General features: G+C 42.2%; 2 protein-coding genes across 6 annotated transcripts in view; both read right to left on the reverse strand.

Annotated features, from left to right (window-relative positions):
• The window catches only part of LOC111969982 (eukaryotic translation initiation factor 4 gamma 3), an 84,739-nt gene extending 67,226 nt beyond the window's left edge, over positions 1 to 17,513 (reverse strand). For both annotated transcript variants that reach the window (XM_023996429.1, XM_023996425.1), the window contains exons 1-2: positions 16,923 to 17,513; positions 630 to 729 (exon numbers count right to left, since the gene is read on the reverse strand). In XM_023996429.1, the coding sequence (XP_023852197.1) occupies positions 630 to 729; positions 16,923 to 17,086 (264 nt within the window). In that variant the 5' untranslated portion in view covers positions 17,087 to 17,513. The remainder of the gene's footprint in view (positions 1 to 629; positions 730 to 16,922) is intronic.
• A 1,161-nt stretch (positions 17,514 to 18,674) lies between these two features.
• The window catches only part of ece1 (endothelin converting enzyme 1), a 30,581-nt gene continuing 25,182 nt past the window's right edge, over positions 18,675 to 24,073 (reverse strand). For all 4 annotated transcript variants that reach the window (XM_023996437.2, XM_023996436.2, XM_023996435.2 and 1 more), the window contains 10 exons: positions 23,907 to 24,021; positions 22,683 to 22,793; positions 22,486 to 22,584; positions 21,909 to 21,986; positions 21,482 to 21,585; positions 21,042 to 21,152; positions 20,765 to 20,832; positions 20,232 to 20,422; positions 19,590 to 19,685; positions 18,675 to 19,409 (listed from right to left, as the gene is read on the reverse strand). In XM_023996437.2, coding sequence (XP_023852205.1) covers positions 19,233 to 19,409; positions 19,590 to 19,685; positions 20,232 to 20,422; positions 20,765 to 20,832; positions 21,042 to 21,152; positions 21,482 to 21,585; positions 21,909 to 21,986; positions 22,486 to 22,584; positions 22,683 to 22,793; positions 23,907 to 24,021 — 1,150 coding nt within the window. In that variant the 3' untranslated portion in view covers positions 18,675 to 19,232. The remainder of the gene's footprint in view (positions 19,410 to 19,589; positions 19,686 to 20,231; positions 20,423 to 20,764; positions 20,833 to 21,041; positions 21,153 to 21,481; positions 21,586 to 21,908; positions 21,987 to 22,485; positions 22,585 to 22,682; positions 22,794 to 23,906; positions 24,022 to 24,073) is intronic.

Genomic DNA, 24,073 nt, shown 5'->3' on the forward strand with positions numbered 1-24,073 from the left:
TTATCTGTGCATAGTCACTTCACCCATACCTACATGTACAAATTACTAACTAATCTGTAACCCGCACATATACTCTGTACCGGTACCCCCTGTATATAGCCTCGTTATTTCTGTTATGTTACTTTTTATTTTAATAATTTTTTACTTTAGTTTATTTGGTAAATAATCTCTTAACTCTTCTTGAGCTGCACTGTTGGCTAACGGCTTGTAAGTAAGCATTTCACGGTAAGGTCTACACTTGTTGTATTCGGCGCATGTGTCAAATGAAGTTTGATTTTTACATTGTTAATTGCATAACGTTTTCCAGCTGTACAGAAACCGAACCCCCAAAACCACAATAAGTATCAAATGGTGGGTTTGGTGAACCGTTACACCCCTAGTGACCATGTAGAATATGTAGCTAGCACCGATGCAACCAATTAAACATTTTACTCACACGACCAAGTCAAAGGGTAGAAAAATGTCACTAAATGGTCGCAGTCTGGCGCCCTGCAGTGTCAGACGTGAGATATGTGGTTGGCAAATGCTTGCCAGGGTTCACAACCAGCATGTGTGGTATGAGCATATGCATCTGTGGTGGAGCATGAATGTGTGTGTGTGTGTGTGTTTGTGTGTGTGTGTGTACTCACGCTGTAGACGGCAGTGACGCCGGGCTGTGTGGGGAAGATGCGGTCGTCCAGGGTTGGCTGAACCCGAGGGATCCTGGGACGCGTCATATTAAGGAAAATTCTGGAAAAGGATCAACTTAAGGCCAAAACGGGTCAAAGGTGGAGGCATCAACAAGCTCAACAGCAGCAGGGAACATTAATGTTCTGTACTAAACAACAATGTCTTACATCTGGTAAAAACACGTTCCTTCCAATTCAAATTTTCGTACAGTACAAGTTTATCACATCTTTGTACGCAAGTTCTCTAGTTCCTGGGCGGGGTTTTAGCCAATGTTTCCCAATACCCGACACCGCTTGCCCCCCTCCCTAAATGCTCAATCTCCAAGAGTACACTGTGTTCCTTTACCAGGGAGCGTGTGTGTCAAAGGGAAATCCCGACATGGATTTCCAAAACTCCCACTCTAAGAACGTTAGCGTCCCAGATAGACGATTCCTATTTTATTCAAGAAATTATGTTAATTCAAGGTACCAAATTCAAAGGTCATTTTAGAATCTCTTAACTCAATAGGTCAATCATGACTGCTGAAAAGAAATGCATTAAATGTACTGTCTCACATCTAGGACTAGTCTACATAACGACCCCCTTAACCAGGGACAGGCTTTCTATTTCCAGATAGGGTTGTTGACATGTGATCATGAGTCAGGACTCTGTTTATCAGTGACTGCTATGAAAGAGTGACGAGACTGATGAAGAGTGAAGAGGGCGGGGGGGCTGCCAGACAGAGGAGAGGACCTCAGTAACCTGTTCAGGCAGTTCATTGGGACTTACAGGCAGAGGCACACAACACACACACCGGTCACATGATTACAAGGAAATGAGAGCGTTTGGCTTTCTTGCTTTCCCTTCTGACACTTTTTGTCCATTCCCAAAATCCCACCCCTCCCCTTCACTCTTTCCTTGCCTGTATGGGCCCTCATCTCCACTGGCTTTCCGCCAAGACCACCACTCCTCCCAAAAGAGAGAGAATACTTTTTTAACAGTGGAACTGAAGACAGCAGCTACGCAGCATAAAGAGGGCCTGGAAAAGGAAGAAATACAGGATACAGTTGATGTCTTAAATAAAGCCAAACAAACAAGAGTCGGAGTGGACATCCCTGTTGTGAGTGTGTCTTCACTCTAACATAGCCAGGGAACAGCCGTAGTCACAGTCTGGGGAGAAAACAGCGGGGAGTGAATACTGGTGCAGTGTTGTCTTGTGTGGTGTGTCTGTGCTTGTGTGAGGGGGCCTGGAGGGGAGCGGGTAGTGACACTAAGAGAATCTGATCCGTCTGTCCGTATGGGCCCAGGACCGGTTGGCAGGGCTGTCTGTGTTGTGGAATGCAAACAGAGAGTGAGAGGGTGCTCTGTGCTGAGCATGTGAAACCAACGAGGAGGTGGGCAGCAGGGACGTTTCCGCCATGGGTCAGAGGTTAGCAGGCTGCACAACTGCAGAGGGGAAAATGATCAGGTGAGATGAGACAGCTGACACCCCCGGGGATTTGGCAGGAGGGACCGCATGACTCTTACTGGAATTACAATCTGATCCGATTGCTCCAATTGCTATTTAGCGCTGAATTGCATAACCAAATCCCTTTGCATGTGCAAAGCAAAACTTTGTTAAAACAAAATGATTAATAAAAAATGGTGAATCCATCAATGCATTTAGCAACATGTGGCTTGTGTGGTAACATCTGGCTTAGAAAAAACTGATGTCAACAAAAGCCAGTGTCCAAGCTACCATATTTTGTTAAGAAAGCCAAATTCCACTGGGACTTACAGTGACATACCTACCTACATATTACCCTCAGAGGCACTGGCACTACCCACTCAACCCTGCGAGCACCAGCCACTCAGAGTGACTGGCCACACTAATCAGTCATTAGTCTGAGATTAATTTAGTTTCTGCAGCAACAGAGGAGGAAAATATGTAATCTATTAGAGTAACAAAAGGCCAAGAGATCAGACAAAAGAAAATAAATGCCTATACACATAGCAAAATGTGGCCAATAGGGACTAGACAAGTGGGCTACAGCAACTGTAGTGAACATAGGCTACTTTATTACAAAACATGTCAGGTTATGATGCAGCTAACAGAACATAGTGAAACCAGGAAAAGGAAAGCCTGGTTTGCCCCAGACAGCAACCTTTTTGCATACAGTGCATTCGTTAAGTATTCAGACCCCTTGACTTTTTCCAAATTATGTTACGTTTACAGCCTTATTCTAAAGTTAAATTTTTTCTTTGTTTTCTTTCCCTCAATCTACACACAAAACCCCATAATGACAAAGCAAATCCAGATTTAGATTTTTTGTTTTTTATGTACACTGCTCAAAAAAATAAAGGGAACACTTAAACAACACAATGTAACTCCAAGTCAATCACACTTCTATGAAATCAAACTGTCCACTTAGGAAGCAACACTGATTGACAATAAATTTCASATGCTGTTGTGCAAATGGAATAGACAAAAGGTGGAAATTATAGGCAATTAGCAAGACACCCCCAAAAAAGGAGTGATTCTGCAGGTGGTGACCACAGACCACTTCTCAGTTCCTATGCTTCCTGGCTGATGTTTTGGTCACTTTTGAATGCTGGCGGTGCTCTCACTCTAGTGGTAGCATGAGACGGAGTCTACAACCCACACAAGTGGCTCAGGTAGTGCAGTTCATCCAAGATGGCACATCAATGCGAGCTGTGGCAAAAAGGTTTGCTGTGTCTGTCAGCGTAGTGTCCAGAGCATGGAGGCGCTACCAGGAGACAGGCCAGTACATCAGGAGACGTGGAGGAGGCCGTAGGAGGGCAACAACCCAGCAGCAGGACCGCTACCTCCGCCTTTGTGCAAGGAGGTGCACTGCCAAAGCCCTGCAAAATGACCTCCAYCAGGCCACAAATGTGCATGTGTCTGCTCAAACGGTCAGAAACAGACTCCATGAGGGTGGTATGAGGGCCCGACGTCCACAGGTGGGGGTTGTGCTTACAGCCCAGCACCGTGCAGGACGTTTGGCATTTGCCAGAGAACACCAAGATTGGCAAATTCGCCACTGGCGCCCTGTGCTCTTCACAGATGAAAGCAGGTTCACACTGAGCACATGAGCACATGTGACAGACGTGACAGAGTCTGGAAACACCGTGGAGAACGTTCTGCTGCCTGCAACATCCTCCAGCATGACCGGTTTGGCGGTGGGTCAGTCATGGTGTGGGGTGGCATTTCTTTGTGGGGCCGCACAGGCCTCCATGTGCTCGCCAGAGGTAGCCTGACTGCCATTAGGTACCGAGATGAGATCCTCAGACCCCTTGTGAGACCATATGCTGACACATGCTTGGCATACCTGTATTTGGATAGATTTTCCCCATTATTCTCTGCAGATCAGATGTCAGGTTGGATGGGGAGCGTCACTGCACAGCTATTTACAGGTCTCTCCAGAGATGTTAGATCGGGTTCAAGTCCGGGCTCTGGCCGGGCCACTCAAGGACATTCAGAGAGTRGTTCTGAAGCCACTCCTGCATCGTCTTGGCTGTGTGCTTAGGGTCATTATCCTGTTGGAAGGTGAACCTTCGCCTCAGTCTGAGGTCCTGAGAGCTCTGGAGCAGGTTTTCATCAAGATCCTGACTAGTCTCCCAGTCCCTGCAGCTGAAAAAAATCCCAAAAGCATGATGCTGCCACCACCATGCTTCACCGTAGGGATGGTGCCAGGTTTCCTTCAGATGTGACGCTTGGCATTCAGGCCAAAGAGTTCAATATTGGTTTCATCAGACCAGAGAATCTTGTTTCTCCTGGTCTGAGAGTCCTTTAGGTGCCTTTTTGCAAACTCAAAGCAGGCTGTTATGTTCCTTTTACTGAGGAGTGGCTTCCGTCTGACCACTACCATAAAGGCTTGATTAGTGGAGTGCAGCAGAGATGGTTGTCCTTCTGGAAGGTTCTCCCATCTCCACAGAGGAACTCTGGAGCTCCTTCAGAGCGGACAATCGGGTTCTTGGTCACCTCCCTGACCAAGGCCCTTCTCCCCCGATTCTTCAGTTCGGCTGGGCGGACAGCTCTAGGAAGAGTCTTGGTGGTTCCAAACTTATTCCATTTAAGAATGATGGAGGCCACTGTGTTCTTGGGGACCTTCAAGGCTGCAGACATTCTTTGGTACCCTTCCCCAGATCTGTGCCTCGACACAATCCTGTCTCAGAGCTCTATGGACAATTCCTTCGTCCTCATGGCTTGGTTTTTGCTCTGACATGCACTGTAAACTGTGGGACCTTACATAGATTAGAGGTCGACCGATTAGTTAGGGCCCATTTCAAGTTTTCATAACAATCGGTAAATCAGCATTTTTGGACGTCGATTATGGCCGATTACATTGCACTCCACGAGGAGACTGCATGGCAGGCTGACCACCTGTTACGCGAGTGTAGCAAGGAGCCAAGGTAAGTTGCTAGCTAGCATTAAACCTAGCTTATAAAAAACTATCAATCTTAACATAATCACTAGTTAACTACGCATGTTGATGATATTACTAGTTTATCTAGATTGTCCTGCGTTGCATATAATCAGTGCGGTGCCTGTTAATTTATCATCGAATCACAGCCTACTTTGCCAATCTGGTGATGATGTAACAAGCGCATTCGTGAAAAAAAGCCCCGTTGTTGCACCAATGTACCTAACCATAAACATCAATGACTTTCTTAAAATCAATACACAAGTATATATTTTTAAACCTGCATATTTAGTTAAAAGAAATTAATGTTAGCAGGCAATATTAACTAGGGAAATTGTGTCACTTCTCTTGCGTTCTGTGCAAGCAGAGTCAGGGTATATGCAGCAGTTTGGGCCGCCTGGCTCGTTGCGAACTGTGTGAAGATTATGTCTTCCTAACAAAGACCGTAATTAATTTGCCAGAATTTTACATAATTATGACATAACATTGAAGGTTGTGCAAAGTAAAAGCAATATTTAGACTTAGGGATGTCACCCGCTCTATAAAATACGGAACGGTTCCGTATTTGACTGAAAGAATAAACGTTTTGTTTTCGAAATTCTAGTTTCCGGATTTGACCATATTAATGACCTAAGGCTCGTATTTGTGTGTTTATTATATTATAATTAAGTCTATGATTTGATATAGCAGTCTGACTGAGCAGCAGCAGGCTCGTAAGCATTCATTCAAACAGCACTTTCCTGCGTTTGCCAGCAGCTCTTCGCAATGCTTCAAGCACAGCGCTGTTTATGACTTCAAGCCAATCAGCTCCCGAGATTAGGCTGGCAATACTAAAGTGTCTATAAGAACATCCGATAGTCAAAGGTATATCAAATACAAATGGTATAGAGAGAAATAGTCCTATAATAACTACAACCTAAACTGGGAATATTGAAGACTCATGTTAAAATGAACCACCAGCTTTCATATGTTCTCATGTTCTAAGTAAGGAACTTAAACGTTAGCTTTTTTACATGGCACATATTGCACTTTCACTTCTCCAACACTGTGTTTTTGCATTATTTAAACCAAAATGAACGTTTCATTATTTATTTGAGACTACATTTATTTTGTTTATGTATTATATTAAGTTAAAATAAAAAAGTGTTCATTCAGTATTGTTGTAATTGTCATTATTACAAAAATCTGCATCTGCTTTTTTTGGTCCTCCAATAATCGGTATCGGCTTTGAAAAAACATAAATCGGTCGACCTCTAATATAGACAGATGTGTGCGTTTCCAAATCATGTCCAATCAATTGAATTTACCACAGGTGGACTCCAATCAAGTTGTAGAAACATCTCAAGGATGATCAATGGAAACAGGATGCACCTGAGCAAAATTGAGTCTCATAGCAAAGGTTCTGAATACTTACGTAAATAAGGTATTTCTGCTGTTCTTTATTTATAATAAATTTGGCAACATTTCTAAAAACATGTTTTCGCTTTGTTATTATGGGGTAGTGTGTGTAGATTAATGAGGAAGAACAAAATAATACATTTTAGAATAAGGCTGTAACTTAACAAAATGTGGAAAAAGTCAAGGGGTCTTAATACTTTCCGAATTACATGTAAAACACTGATCTGTGAAGGGCACAGAAGGGCACCTATCACAGCTCAGTAGACACAGGCACTGCACCCTGAAACTACTTTCTGAGCCAATCTGTTCCTTGGCCTACATGCCAGGACAGCCCTGTATCTAAATCCTAAACATAACCCCGAAGTCCATCTCAAGTACATGTTTCCAGGCTCTGATATAGATCACCACGTTCTGCAACAGTTAGTTCATTACCAATCACTCTGGGGCCACTGCAAGCCCCTCACACCTGTCCACTGACCTGCCCCATTTAGAGCCAGCAAAAGAGGAAAAGCAGCTGGTGTCCCTGTATCATCATTAGCTTAATGTAAAGCCACTTACATGCTGAGTGTGTATATGGGAAAGAGACAGAGATAGAGGTGCTGATAGAACAAGAGAAAGTGAGGAGTAGTTCAGAGTTAGAAATCAAATACGATTTTCTGCCGACTTGACTGCTCCACAAAACAAATTACATAAACTAAAAAGTGTTGCTGTGAGAACCCAAATTCCAGACAAAATGTTGGCAGAAATCTCCAAAACAAAAAAAAATAATAAAAAGTTATCTGGATTTCGCCTATCCCCAGTCAAGTCAATGATTTGTCTGTTCTATTCCTGTGCATTTAATCCTATCATATAGGAATCCAGATCCAGATCTTTTGAAAACTATTTAACAAAAAAATTCCTCCCAACTCCCTCAGAGACACCCTCTCGGAGAGTGGCAGGGACTGCCATTATCAACGGCGACCCTGGAGCAATTATGGTTTAGTGCCTTAGTACAGTCTTCTCTAAACGTCTAATAGCACAATGACTAACCCTGAGGCTCCCTCCCAGTCTGCCCATTAGTTGTAGCAGCCTGGAGCTATAGCCTACCTGAGGCTGAGTGCAGCTGGTTCAGAGCGGAGTCACAGGATGTGACTGGAGCCCAGATGGTGCAGACACAAAACCACCCCTTCACTGTACTCCACTCTGCTGCCCCACCAGACCAGGCTCTCAGAGCACTGAATAAACACAGGGTTTAAGATGCAGCCTGCTGTGGCCTGGGACTGCTCTCTCACTACAGTTGGCCTACTACTGACATTGCTTATTCAGACCCCTTTAGCAGATCTTGGAGCAAGATTCTTGAGAAAATGTACAGTTGACTATAAATTTAATAAAACATCTCTTGTCTTTAGTAACAGCCATCAAAGAGTACCGTAGGCTTTTAAATCAGTGTGAGGACCCTATCCCTCCATAACATACAGAAGGAGTTGAGGACGCATGAAAGCGCTGCAAAATTACTCTCTAGGCTAAATGTTGGGGTTCAAATGACTGCACTATGGCATACCTATAAACTAATAGCCAGAATATAATCTCACATTCACAGTGCAAAATAGCACTAAGTCTCTCGTCTGTAAATTAAAAGATATTTAAGTACAAGAATCAGCTTGAAAACCTAGAAAGGGGGTTGAGGAGTGAGACACTCCCTGCCTGCAAGGCATAGGCTAGACCTGGGCCGTCTGAATGCTAGCTCAGAACTACTCAGCAGTTTATTTTATCTACAACAGTGAGTGGGTTTATGAGAACATTCAACATGAATACACGACGCACCTGTCCTAAACTCTAACGGGTGCTATATGGCCCTACATGACTTTTATGCTTTATTTGGATCCCTATTACCATTTGCAGAAGCAGCAGCTACTCTTCCTGGCGTCCACACAAAAACAAGACAAGTAAGAAAGCACTGATATACAAGGACAGTCACACATTTAAAACACAACGATATACAAACAATGAAAGAATTACACAAACAATACGACAAAAAAATGGTGTGTGTTAGAGCGTACTCCACTCTGTGTTTGTCCCCTCACAGTCCCCGCCATTCCATGAGATGTTGTTTAATCCGTTTTTTAAAAGGTAATTTTGCTGTTTGCTTGAGTAATTGGAGATGGGAGTTCCACACAATCATGGCTCTGTATAATAATGTGCGATGCCGTGAATTCGTTTTGGACTCGGGGACTGTGAAGAGACGCCTGGTGACATGTCTTGTGGGGAATGTATGGGTGTCTGAGCTGAATGTTATTTGATTATGCAGACAATCTGGAATTTTCATCACAGTAATATTTCTCATAAAAACCCTCAACCAGGAAAAAAATGGTATGCCTGTTGTTGATGTCAGTTCCAGAAGTTGGAACCAAGATTATTTCCCCATTGTTTAGTTCTGAATAGAATCATATTTTTGGGGGTTCTGTTCAATTGTTCTGACCAGCAAAATAAAGTTCTGAATCGGTTCTAACAAAAAAGTAACAGTTTATTAAGTTCCTTTCTTGTCCTTTTTAAACAAACCTCTGAAATTTTATTTTATTTAGCACAACAATAAATTACTTCACCAATGGATTGTACAGCTTGCTATGAAGGGGGCAAAGCTATGTACCAAAGCTAAGCATTGGACAGACAAGTGCAGTGTAGGGTGCGACATGCCGACATGCGACTGAATTTTTGCAGGTGAGGAGAGCGCTGTACATGTTGTTATGACATTAATTATCAGAATTAGGCCCACGGAATTATGCCTATGGAGGAGTTTAAGTTTTCATAACAATCGGAAATCGGTAATTTTGGATGCGGATTTTGCAGATATATTTTTTTTACACCTTTATTTAACTAGGCAAGTCAGTTAAGAACACATTCTTATTTTCAATGACGGCCTAGGAATGGTGGGTTAACTGCCTTGTTCAGGGGCAGAACGGCAGATTTTTACCTTGTCAGCTTAGGGATTCAATCTTGCAACCTTACGGTTAACTAGTCCAACGCTCTAACCACCTGCCTCACGAGGAGCCCGCCTGTTACGCGAATGCAGTAAGAAGCCAAGGTAAGTTGCTAGCTAGCATTAAACTTATCTTTTCAAAAACAATCAATCATAATCACTAGTTATAACTACACATGGTTGATGATATTACTAGTTTATCTAACGTGTCCTGCGTTGCATATAATCGATGCAGTGTGCATTCGCGAAAATGGACTATCGTTGCTCCAACGTGTACCTAACCATAAACATCAATGCCTTTCTTAAAATCAATACACAGAAGTATATATTTTTTAAACCTGCATATTTAGCTAAAAGAAATCCAGTTTAGCAGGCAATATTAACCAGGTGAAATTGTGTCACTTCTCTTGCGTTCATTGCACGCAGAGTCAGGGTATATGCAACAGTTTGGGCCACCTGGCTCATTGCGAACTAATTTGCCAGAATTTTACATAATTATCACATAACATTGAAGGTTGTGCAATGTAACAGGAATATTTAGACTGATGGATGCCACCTGTTTGATAAAATACGGAACAGTCCCGTATTTCACTGAAAGAATAAATGTTTTGTTTTCGAGATGATAGTTTCCGGATTCGACCATATTAATGACCTAAGGCTCGTATTTCTGTGTGTTATTATGTTATAATAAAGTCTATGATTTGATAGAGCAGTCTGACTGAGCGATGGTGGGCACCAGCAGTTTTGTGTGTCTTGCCAACAGCTCTGCTGTTTATGAATTCAAGCCTATCAACTCCCGAGATTAGGCTGATGTAACCGATGTGAAATGGCTAGCTAGTTAGCGGGGTGCGCGCTAATAGCGTTTCAAACGTCACTCGTTCTGAGACTTGGAGTAGTTGTTCCCCTTGCTCTGCATGGGTAACGCTGCTTCGAGGGTGGCTGTTGTCGATGTGTTCCTAGATCGAGCCCATGTAGCGGGTGAGGAGAGGGATGGAAGCTATACTGTTACACTGGCAATACTAAAGTGCCTATAAGAACATCCAATAGTCAAAGGTATATGAAATAGAAAATCATAGAGAGAAATAGTCCTATAATTCCTATAATAACTACAACCTAAAACTTATTATCTGGGAATATTGAAGACTCATGTTAAAAGGAACCACCAGCTTTCATATGTTCTCATGTTCTGAGCAAGGAACTTAAACGTTAGCTTTCTTACATGGCACATGTTGCACTTTTACTTTCTTCTCCAACACTTTGTTTTCGCATTATTTAAACCAAATTGAACATGTTTCATTATTTATTTGAGGCTAAATAGATTTTTATTGATGTATTATATTAAGTTAAAATAAGTGTTCATTCAGTATTGTTGTAATTGTCATTATTACAAATAAATCAATAAAATAAAAMAAAAATCGTCCGATTAATCGGTATCGCCTTTTGTTGGTCCTCCAATAATCGGTATCGGCGTTGAAAAAAGATAAATCGGTCGACCTATAATTCTAAGTTCCATTACATTACACATAATGCAGCTAGCGAACAAGCTTGAGTGTGCAGAGCGGCAACAGAATTAAAAATAAAAACACGTCATACATTTTTGTAGTTAATAAATCCAATGTGAAACGTGATAGCTATCCTAAACTATCATTGAAAAAGTGAATCCATTCTTCTCTAATAAAAAAACCTCTCCCTAATTTCTGAATCACGCCTGTAGCGTCAGTAGCTACAGTAGACTGTGCATGCGTCGGAGGGAGGGGGAGGAAGCCTACACACACAGGCAAAGATTTTCTATGCACAATTCCAGTTGAGGTTTAGGTCTGAGATAATGTTTTGAACCAAATACAACGCTTAAAATGTTTGATGTACTGTATTTAAAACCAGTTTATTATTAAATCACCCATTCTGATACTGACTAACTCCTTATTTAGAATTTCAGTGAGTTCACTGGCTTTGAGTGTTGACGTACAGTGTGGACACATCCACATACATAGTCCTTCTAGCGTCGTTTAAGACCAGTGGCAAACCAACATAGAGAAGAGTAACGGCCCAAGGCAACTGCCCTGAGGGACACTGCACATATTTAAGTGATAATGCCCTCGAAGCGGCGTTTGGAGGATATATTGGCACGGGTGTTGTTCGTCTTGGGCCCTCAAACCGTGCCAATATATCCTCCAAAACACCAGCTTCGAGGGCATTATCACTTATATTACGGGATACCAACATATTTTAAAAACATTTTGATGAATTTATTCATACTATTTCATCCTTCCACAAGATATAGACCTGACACAAATCTAGGGTTGCTACCCAAGCCGGCTGTTTGTTTGTTCTATTGGTTTGGTTGCGAGAAACGCGACCCAGTTGTTCAGTCCTTTTGTTCTGTATCTATGGACGCGGTTCGTTCTAAATGTTCCATTGTCATACTGGCTGGCAACATTCTTATCCCTTGCTTGCTAGCTAGCCAACTAACTTGGTCACTTCAAACAGTGCAGCCAGAATAACAGCAAAGTAGCTGCATTTGCGTTTGTTTAAGCTGTTTTCTAGTGACATTTGGATACATCCATAACAATGAGATAATGATTCGCGATTTCACCTGGTGTAGAAAATGTGCTCTCTCYTCAGGACACGTGTTCAGAGGAGCTAGCCAATAACACAGCTAACACATTCACTTCAAACTGAAGCTGGAAAACCTATTCCCCCTCAGGAGACTGAAAAGATTTGGCATGGGTCCTCAGATCCTCAAAAGGTTCTACAGATACACCATTGAGAGCATCCTGACTGGTTGCATCACTGCCTGGCATGGCAACTGCTCGGCCTCCGACCGCAAGGCTCTACAGAGGGTAGTGCGAACGGCCCAGTACATCACCGTGCCCAAGCTTCCTGCCATCCAGGACCTCAATACCAGGCGGTGTCAGAGTAAGGCCCTAAAAATTGTCAGACTCCAGCCACCCTAGTCATAGACTGTTCTCTCTGCTACTGCACGGCAAGTGGTACGGGGCGCCAAGTCTAGGTCCAAGAGGCTTCTAAACAGCTTCTGCCCCCAAGCCATAAGACTCCTGAACATCTAATCAAATGGCTACCCAGACTATTTGTCCCCCCCCCCCCCTCTTCACACCACCGCTACTCTCTTGTCATCTATGCATAGTCACTTTAATAACTCTACCTACATGTACATACTACCTCAACTAACCAGTGCCCCCGCACATTGTATCGGTACCCCCCTGTATATAGTCTTGCTATTGTTACTTTACTGCTGCTCTTTAATTACTTGTTACTTTTTTTCTTATTCTTATACGTATTTTTTTTTAAACTGCATTGTTGGTTAGTAAGAATTTCACTAAGGTCTACTGGTTGTATTCGGCACATGTGACTAATAACATTTGAGTTGAAAGACAGCAAACTAGTTGCACTTAGTTTCGTTTGACCRGTTTTCTATTGATAGTTCTTTGTATATATCCATAAAAATTACGCTGATTCATGATTTCGACTGGCTGAGAAAAGCTGCCTGCCACTCTCATCCTGACACATTAATTACTATGGGATATCTGGAGATCGAATTTGAATATTAAAACAATGTCGCAAATGTCGGAGAAACAGACAAAGATTTATACAAATCTCCGCTGTTGAAAACTAAATGTTAGTCTGAAAGAAATGTGAGATAATGTCTAAATGCTTTTAATAGTGGAGATCAAGTTCATGAAGTGCCTGGCTGGGCTGATGAGACAGTGGATTGCACAGTCAGATGGAACAGAGTAAATTTTAACGTCATAGATTTAGCTGGTGGTAACTTGTGCAATAGACACCGGCTTGAATGCGGTTTTAACCAATCAGCATTCAGAATTAGACCCACCCGTTGTATAACTGAAGTTATAAACTGGGTAGTTCGAGCCCTAAATGCTGATTGGCTGATAGCCGTGGTATATCAGACTGTATACAACGGGTATGACAAAACATGTATTGTTACTGCTCTGATTACGTTTGTAACCAGTTTATAGTAGGAATAAGGCACTTCAGAGGTTTGTGATATATGGCCAATATACCACGGCTAAGGACTATGTCCAGGCACTCTGCGTTGTGTCGTACTAAGAACAGCACTTAGCAGTGGTATGTTGGTCATATACTGCATACCCTCAGGCATTATTGTTTAATTAGAGAAGCTTCCATTGAAGAACACTCTCAGGGTTATATTGGATAAGTAACTCCAACCATGTGATGGCAGGTGATGTAAAGCCATAGCAAGTGAGTTTCTTCAATAACAACTTACGATCAATAACATCAAAGGCTGCACTGAACAATAACCTCGCTGTTCCATGCTGTTTCTAATTAGTGGAACACACCCATAATGTCCCATTCATTCATTTTAACAAATTTAATCAAAATAAGCATGACAAAATATTGCTAGAAAAGTAAAGTGAAAGACAAGAATGAAGTGATGATGGCAGAATAAAGAGTGAGCGAGGGAGGCCTTTAGTTCCCGGCCCAGCTAGGGCTGCTGTAGTAGGGCACTATAAAAATCGGTTTTACTTTTTGCCGGATTCTGTTTTTACCCCAAATTCTGTTTTCTTGGGTTTTTGCTCTCACAAATCACACTTTTTTAAAATAGAAAAACAACAAAATTCAATGTTCTAAGTCCACAACAACACTTCAACCACTTCAGGAGACCATGTCTGGGAAAAAATCTAAGACATTTTGATTTTGGGCACCAGCCAGAGACCATTTTTTTGGTTAGCAATATTTCTATTGAGCTCATATGACTGCAGAGTTTGCAAAACAAATTGATATCAATCTACCAGGTAGGCATAGGCTACTTTGTAGTTAACAATTAATTGAGAAGGTTTTTGGAAAGCCTTTCCATCTCGACCAGAAGACAGTCATCATTACCATCATCGCTAAAGTGTACACATACACATGCATACCACACACACACACACACACACACACACACACACACACACACACACACACACACACACACACACACACACACACACACACACACACACACACACACACACACACACACACACACACACACACACACACACACCTGTTCCGTTTCAGAAAGTTGCAGGAAAATACAAATCACTGATGCATTTTGTTAATGTTTAACTTCGACAAATTAATGCATTTTCTTCATTATTTTATATTGTTGAATTATGTCCTAATGTCAAGATTCTGTGATTGAGTCCACACCGCAGATTTGATAGGGCACTACTGTAGGCTGACCTGAGCCTTTGTTGTCAGACGGTGGGAAGCGCCGCCTTGGCCTCTCGTGCTGAATGCTAAGCAGCACTGCCATTGTCTGGGGAGTGCAGCAGTAGCCGCATGCACCGGGTTTCTCTCTTGCAAACAGGAGTAGCAACTAGCCCCGCCTACCCACCATCTCAGCTTACACACACACACACACACATGGAAATCCCATCCATTGGGAGCAGAGGGCAGACAGAGAATAACATGTTCCCACACTCTTGACCTCAGGGAGGCAGAGGGGCAGACACCAGGAGGGTCAGTGAGTTTAATGACATAGTTTTTCTATAGACAGAGAGAAATCTGCATAGTTTGATGTATCTTATCTGTCACCTCGCAGTTGTAGCCTAAACTTTTCTTTGCTCAACCTATAACAATACTGCCTAAGTGGTGGTTACGTGGCAGAATTAAGTTATGGAACCCAGTTGACATACAAACAAATATAGTATAAAAATGAAATATAGAAATGAAAGCTGCAAAAGGCCTGAAGAATCTTCCATTATGAGACTGTGGAACAGTCCCACCTGAGCGCCCCGGGGCATGAAGGAGACACAGTTGAACAAGATGAAAGACTAATGAATTTGAATCTAGACCACAAGCAATGCAGAGAGCACTGAGACACAGAGCACCATTGAACAGAGCTTGTAAGTCCAACATCCTACAATGTGAATGAAGCGGTGTAGATACACTAATTAAGAACKTTGGAACACCCTGGATACCACAGAAATCCTGGACTGAAGAACACCATCACTGTTATAGGCAGAAGCAGGAAGCTAATTCATCCCAATCCTCAAACCACCGCCACCAAGCTGTAAATAAAACAGGAGGTGACAGTACGACTTCACAGAATAGCATGAATAACAATGCAACCACAAAACAGGAGCATGTGCACTCTGTACACAATACTTCCATTATGACTGGACATTAGATTGAAATCATAAGGTGTTTTAATTGTAAAAAGCCACTAGGATAGATCCTAACATTAAAAAATGACCATTAGCAAGAATCCATCTCAAATTGATTAGGACTCAAAGTTGATATTCACAAAGTCCGAACAAATCAAGTAAGAAATTGTTTTTAGGAGGTCTTATTTGGAAGAATAATTCCACTGGGATCAAACGTGTTGACAGGGACCAAGGGTTTCTGAAGTGAGGGAAATGCTCTTGATCCATTTGTTAACAAAAATTATATTTGAATCATGCCACATTATGTTGAAGCTACACAAACTGGACAGAAAGGTAGCTGTCAAAAGAATCAAAAAGCCACGAGTCTCAGTACGCAGTGACTTGAAATAGCTAGTTAGGCTTACTGAATATTATTCATACAATCATGAAATATGCACAATTAAAGATATCCCTTCTTACAAATAAAATAGGTATAAAGCAAACTGGATCAGACTCATTACACTAGTACTACCGTGCTACAGTAACGTAGCATACATTGCTACCAACAACCAAATGCCTGGCGACACTCCCCTGTCAAGATGGGCATACTGGTGTTACACCGGCTGTCATCTACTACCCGGTGCAACTACCGCCTAGATTGATAAATAACAACCGGTGTTAGCATCCCTTCTATTGAAACCGYGGAGGGGATCCTAGGCCCATGTAACTTACTACTAGCTAACATTCACTCATACTTGCTAGCAAGAATAACTAATGTTACAGTTTTAGGGTGATGGCTACAACATTTGGTTAGCTGGTCCACCCAAAACATTCATCTCTCACAAACACTGCCCCCAATACTATAGGTTAGCCAATAGGCTAGCGGATTAGTTAGCCGCTGCTACGTGTTTTCAGTTGCAAATGAACCTACCTATCTAATATGAAAGTGGCTGGCTAGCTAGCTAGCTACCGCCAGTAAACGAAACAAAGCCGGTGGCCCTCTAGCAGTTAGTTAGCCTACGCCACCTCGTCAAATTGAGTGTGATGTTAGTTAGCCCGCAGTTTCTGATCCACAAGTTCAAATGACATTGCCATTGGCCAACAAAATACATCAAAATCAATTATGTGCAGTTTAGCTACGTTGCCTAGCTAGTTTAGCAAGTAACGTTAGTCAACAAGCCACTAATCTGTTAACTAGCTAACATTAGCCAACTACCTAGCTAGCTAATTGTTCCCCCCTGCTCTTCGAAACATCAGTCATTCACCCGCACCCAACCAATAACGTTACTAGCTTGATACCTAAATGTGTTTTCCCCGAATACCTGACCAAAAGATGCCAGGGGCATTCTTGCCAATGAAGGATACTGAGGTGGCGGCACGGCGTTCGACTGAGGAGCACCTGGGGCTCCCGGTGGTAAAGACACGGAGGTCAGGGTAGCCCGCAGTTGGCTCGACGGAGACGGGACAGTTCCAGGTCCACTTACTGCGACAGTGGCGGGTTTTGGGACTATTTTCGTCGGCAAACTCATTGCAAAAAAACAAAACAATACACTAATAAATACTGATACAAAATATATCTAGCTTGCATAAATATAGCTAGCAAGCGTTGAATATTATTGAAGCAGGCCGCAAATCCTTTTACCGACAGGGCTAGCTATTAGCAACGCAGAAAATCTTTTTTTCATGGAAAGTCGCTGTTCGGGTCTATGGTGTTATTCATGGGGACGGTGGGAGGTTTGCCTCCCTTGCCCGTCCAGGACCTCTGCAGATCCGGTTCAGTTCTTTCGAGCACTGTCACCGGTGTCTTTCCTCCTTCGATAATTTAACATTTGTTATCAACAACTGATTTTTCTATAGCTAGCTAATCATTTTTCCACGGAGATGAGAGACTTCGTTAACATGGCGTTGCGGCCGCTTCCAGTCCGGCAGGACAGACGATTCGACAATTCTCGTCCAATTACGGGTATGTTCGGCTTACCTAGAGCGATCGAAAATGACGCTTAATTTGTTGCATTCATGTGGCCAAAGCTCATCTAGTCTACTGACTGGCACATACATTCATCTATATTGATGAGCACTGCTTTTTTCTTGTTCTAATAAATAACTATGCTTGGTGCTATTTTTAAAGAATGCATGGTATTTATTATTTTAACTGCAGTGGCTGTCTTGAAGTGTGTGTGTAAAATAAACTCAATTTTTTAACGAGGCAATTCAGTTAAGAACACATTCTTATTTACAATGACGGCCTACCGGGGAACAGTGGGTTCAGGAGCAGATCGACAGATTTTTACCTTACCAGACCGGGGATTCGATCCAGCAACCTTTCGGTTACTGGTTACAACGCTCTAACAACTAGGCTACCTGCCGCCCCATGCTATATTTATGGGGTCGTTCTCAAGAACCGCTCAATAATGTATACAAATGTAATCAGGTTCAGGTACTGTAATATGTACACATAATTATAATGGTGTATTTACAGGCAAAGACCGAGAAGTCAAAACTTTGTAGTGGATTGTACTGTACTCAGTACTGCATTGTTTGTGTCCAGCGACATCTGTCGTTAATAACCATCAATTGACATACTTTTTTTTGTAGGTAAAAAGACTGAATTATTTTTGCTTTGATATATGGATAGTTTTTATTTGGTTTGGGATCAAAAACTATAAAAAGTCCCTTTCAAGCATCAGACGAGCCATAGAAAAAGATGGGCATACAAAAGAATGGTGACAATATTTTTATTAGATTAGAAAAATAGTTTTATGACACATACAAGCCCTGTCATGCATGAGCAGCTCCAGAATGGGAAAACTCTTTGTTATGTGACTTGTTCGATGGTCAATACATCCTTCACAAGTTTCAGGAATTCTCTGATTGAAAACTATTCAAATAATATGTCCCTTATCATATCAGGCATTCAGCAATTCGGAGGATCACTTCTTTACAACATCACTACTGTATAAACTGGAGACATTAAGCAATCAGACTTTACACAAATTATGATGTTGTGTTAGGTTTGTTGATGCAGAAATGACATACACATAGCTTATTGAATCGGATCAATCATGGGCAATAATAAAATATGACTGATACAATCTACTTGACTTGTATTCTAGATGTGATTGACGGTTTCCTCCGGATTATATTGTTTCAGTCCAAATCCAGTAATTGCAACTCGTCATTCTTTTGCAGTCTAAAAATATACAATAAGTGAAGACAACATATAGAGGTGGATTGATCAGATACAAATTGTAACAGTGAAAAAGAAAGACAGAAAATAAATATCCCTTCCTGTTGAAAAATAAGGCATATGACAACTCTACATAAAACCTGATTGAGAGAAGTTCCATTAGTTTTCCCTTTTTATAACCATTTCTTCGGTTTCCAGTGTTAAAATTGTTCCTCCTTTATATAAACATAAAGGCACATTTTCATAGAGTTTAATTGGGGGGAAATAGGCAGCTTTCTAAAACAAATTGTCTTTATGAAGAGAGTTGTGGCTGGCTCAACCTCCAGCCCTCATAATGACCCTGAGAAGGGCAGAGTGGGTAAAACAGCTGGATTTTTAGTGGTATCAAGACCAATGCTCTCCTTCCTTAGAGACTTTGCCTCTAATTTGCTCCAAATCCCCAATGCCCATTTTGCCACCTGCCATACCGACAAATGGGTAGCAAAGCATCACCAAAGCTCACACTTGTGTTTAGGGTTCATGGGGGAATCTGCCTTGCAGCCAAAGTGCTCAGAGAACTCATGGGAATTGGAGATGGTGCCAATAACTCGAAATCTTGATGGACTGTGTGGATCTGTGATGACGCCCTCATGCGAGCTTTCCGGAGTCCGAACTGAGCACCATACCTACATATAGCAGGAAGCACAGACACACATATTAAGGATTTCAGAGTGAAAAGTCCTTAATTTACATTATCAATGTAATAGGTAATTATAATTAATACATAACACCGTTGAAGGTAGGCATGCTAGAGAATGCATTACTACATTTGCCACAGACATGGATATACTTTAAGTGGCACAAACCTGGGCAAATCCAACAAAAAATAATTGATGATTGGTCATCCCCAGGGCGGGCAGGGTGGCCTCCTCTCCATTCTTTGCAATCCAGTTCATATAAGCCTTCAAAGCAGACAAGGGTCATATTACAGACAGCATGCATTATCCTCCTCTCGCCATCGAGAACAGTATGAGAAAAAAAAAACTGAAGAGACTCTTTCTGCTCGCCCTCAGCTTTATTTCCTCCTCAGTCCCCACTAACAGACAGCGCTCATGCAGTTCCCCATTTCTGCCATGTGGTTGGCTCATCTGCTCCATAACCTATGACTTTCATTTGACGGAAAGAATGTTTGAGAGCTCACTCTGAGGCTGACCAAGCCTCTCCAAGCCACCTGTTGCATTTCCAGGCTTTGCTGTGATGTAGGCAACCCCGTTTTTTTCCACCACAGAGTAAAGACACGACCCACAATGACCCAATCAAGTGAACAAGAAAACATGTAACGTGTGTCATAGTTCTGACCTTCCAAATACTGCATCTCATATTGATGATTCCGAAATGTCTGCACATTTACAGTATGTGTGTGTATAACTTGAATTGCTCTTGCTCTTCATATTGTCAAGTCTACTTTCTTCTATCCCACCCTAACAACACCTCTCTATCATACACACCTTGTAGGCAGCCTTCAGTCCACCATTGTCAGCTATGTTCTCTCCCAGGGTGTGTTTTCCATTGAGGGGTTCTTTGTTGATGCTGTAGTTACTGTACTGCTCCACCATACACTGGGTCTGCTTCTTAAAGGCCTCCACAGACGAGTTTTTCCACCAGGAGCGGAGGTTCCCATCCTTGTCGTACTCTCTCCCTTTAACATAAAGAAAAATATGCTGTAGAACTGGATGCTTCGTTTAATATCGTAATGTGTCACGTTCGGTGGGATGTTTTTTGGTGGGATGTTTACAACAGCCTATAATATTTTTTCGTTCTTTTTTTTAAAGAGAGAGGGCAGACAAGATTATGCAGTCGAGATTCTGGTGAATTTGCAGGGGTCAGCTCGCCCTGTGATCAAAGTGTCTCCCCTGCCCTGCCATACAGCCTTTATTTATTTTATTTTATTGTATTTTAGTTTGTAGCAAAACTTATTATTTCCCATATAAAGTAATAAGAGTTAAGACAATACAACTTCTTTGAAAATTAAAGATCTTACCTTGGTCATCAAAAGCGTGTGTCAACTCATGTCCCATAACTACACCAATCCCACCAAAGTTCAGGGCCCTGGAAATAGATTCAAAATCCTTTCAAGTAAATAAAAGCATTTTATAACTTGCAATTAAATTCTTGGCTATGTGAAGACACTCAAAGAGACACACATACTGTATACAATTGATGCAAGTATGGCGCGCACATGTGGTGTACCTGTATTTGTGCCTGAAATGGGGACGTATTAGGGAACTGTATAGGCTGAAGAGGGAAGAGGGACCTACTTTGGCCAAGAGCGGCTGTAAAAAGGAGCTTGAAGGATTCCTGCTGGGAGCACCATCTCATTCTTGGTGGGATTGTAGTATGCATTCACTGTAGGAGGGGTCATGCTCCACCTGTGTATGCAAGACATGGGATATAACACCAACTGAGCACAAAAGTCTGAGATCAGGGTGGTAAAAAACAGTATTTGACTCTCCCCTATCCCCTTCGCTAGGCTGTTGACTTCAGATCAGTGTGAAAGAATGAGAAGCCTGAGCTACTCGGCTATGTAGTGAGAGAAAGGGATCAGTACAGCTGAGGGATATTGGTTCCCGGGGAACATTTCTGGATGCCAGCAGTATTCCTTAGAGTCAGAATGGGAATTTGTCCCTGTCAGAGCATTTGACCTCCTCTCTGGAGAGGCCAGCAACAGGAGGGTGAGGGCCGGGTTATAGACACTCACTGGTCTCTGTTGGGGATTTTCCTCAGCTGGTCCGCAGTCACTCTGGCAGAGAAGTTGTAGTACTGCATGACATTTTGGAAATACAGGTCAGACACCACCTCAAACTGAGAAAGAGAGAGGAATCAGGTTAGAGAGAGAAAGAGGTTTACACACAAGCAATGCAAACAGGAGATACTGTAAGATCAAATACATTTTTATTGGTCACATACACATGGTTAGCAGATGTTATTGCGAGTGTAGCAAAATGCTTGTGCTTCTAGTTCCGACAGTGCAGCAATATCTAACAAGATTGACAACCCTTCTCAAAACCAGGGTCTTACAGTAAGACAACAAAGAGTTGTGTCTTTTTTTATCAACATATGATATGACATGGACAACTTCATAAAACAGAAGTATGCATATTTATTTTAATTGCATATTTACCTACATCATTGAACACTTTGTCAAGCTCCTTGGGGTCCATGATGAATTTTGGATATCCAACCATGTTGTAAATGGCATCAGCCTATAACAGAGAAGATGAGGTGAATTGAGACAGATGCTAACACCAGATGGCACTGCAGAGTTAGTTTCACGAGCCTTACGCTAAACATGACCATTATAGCAAAAAGGACTATTACATTTACATTTGAGTCATTTAGCAGACACTCTTATCCAGAGCAACTTACAGTTAGTGCATCCATCTTAAGATAGCTAGGTGAGACAACCACATATCACAGTCATAGTAAGTACACTTTTCCTTGATAAAAGTAGCTATCAGCAAAGTCAGTGCTGGGTGTTCTTTTTTTCTTTTTTGTGGACAATGCTTTATGTGTCCTGCCGGGCAATCTCTTATGGAATACAATTGAAATGCTATAGCTGTAACAGACACAGCATACCATACCATGTTAATTACGAGGCAAGAAACATTTCCATAGTTTGCAGTCAGTGTAATGACAATTCCCTCACCCTAACAGTGGAAAACATATTTCTGGCAGTTATTCAAAGCAACTCGTCTCGCCCACCTTCTCTTTGGCTGCCTTTTTGGTCTCCTGGTCCATCCAGCCCACATACTTCAGACTATCCTCAAATGCCCATTTGATCTCAGAGACCATATCTTCTGCCTGACAGACAGGGAAAAGGAAAGGCATGTCAGAATCTCACCCAGGGGCAGCTCACAGTGGAGGTAGTGCGTGAGTGGGTGATACCTTGAAACACTTACAATGGCCTTGCTGTCCTCGTCGAAGGTGGCTTTGACAAACAGGGCCCCGAGAGCAAAGCCGAGGGCACTGTCCGTGTCGCTGACGCACAGCTTCCAGCGTGGGGTGCAGCTCTGAAACATCACACTGAACACATGAGAACTATGACACCACACCACCAGAAAACATGACACCACCTACACACAAAAACACTGACATCACCTAAACACACAAGATAGCACTGTCTCTCAGACTACACAAAGTCTATACAAATACTTGAAAACATTGCATGATCCTAACACAGCATCAGTCTTTAATTAGATTTTATAATGCCCCTCAAGCATGAAGTAGTAGTGTTGGTTTTGCATATGAAGCAAACAATCTTTCCTTGGAATCCTTTACCTCAAGGCGAAGCCAGGCCTTTATCAGAGTGTGTAGGGAGACAGCACATTGCCCTCTAAAAGGGCTGACTGTTGTTTTAGTGAGATTCTCAGAGATTGGCAATGACAGGACACTCCTCTCGCCCCCCAACTTCCCCTTTCCTACTGGAGATACTAGAATCCAAACTGAGACTATGCAGCCAGGGGGAAAGGAAGAGGCCAACAGAGTGGAAACGGGTGAGCAAGAAACAGATAGGAGTAGATACAGGGGAAATAATGACAGAGGGAGTGATAGAGGTAGAAAGGGAGGGGAGCTAATAGTGTAGTGTGGATGGTCCCAGGAATTGTGCACACACACTTGCAAACACGCACACACAGGACGAGAAAGCACTTGGTATGTTTTAACAGTGTGACCCCAACGGAAATCAAGGCCAGGGGAACAGGATCTAGCTCAGATAAGGGTTTGGATAGCTGGAACCCCCACAGCACAACACAACACAGCCGATAGCTGTTAGCAGCAGACAGCTAAGGGAAAAAGCTGTCCGGTCAATTTAATGTGTGTCTAGTGATGACAGTGACTCAGCTACTAAAGTATTTTCTTATCAGCTTCTTGTTTAATTAAGTTCGCTACTGACAAGTGCACATCTTATTACGTTTTATCTATGCAAATTTCCGTTTACAGTGTACTTTATACACATAGTTTCAGCCACTCATTTATTTTTATCTGTGCTATAAGCAAATATAGCTTAACTCTGCTGACTGTAGCAGCAGGAAAAGCCAGTCCCCTTGAGTACTCTTATCTGAGGTCTGTTGCCTATTTCCCTGCCAGCTTAAAGCACTGACATTATCTCCATCTCTCTCTCTCACCTTCTTGGTTCCGTACATGACTTCAAAGAAGCGCTGCTCAGCATCCTGGAACTTTTGGTCCAGGATGGACACCATCTTCCTCAGCACCTTCATGATCATGTAGTTGTTCAGGACGCTGCACAGGTAGGAGTATATTCATTCATTACATCATTCATCACATTAACATT

The sequence above is a fragment of the Salvelinus sp. IW2-2015 genome, linkage group LG11 (genome assembly GCF_002910315.2).
Source record: "Salvelinus sp. IW2-2015 linkage group LG11, ASM291031v2, whole genome shotgun sequence".
Lineage (NCBI taxonomy): Eukaryota > Metazoa > Chordata > Actinopteri > Salmoniformes > Salmonidae > Salvelinus > Salvelinus sp. IW2-2015.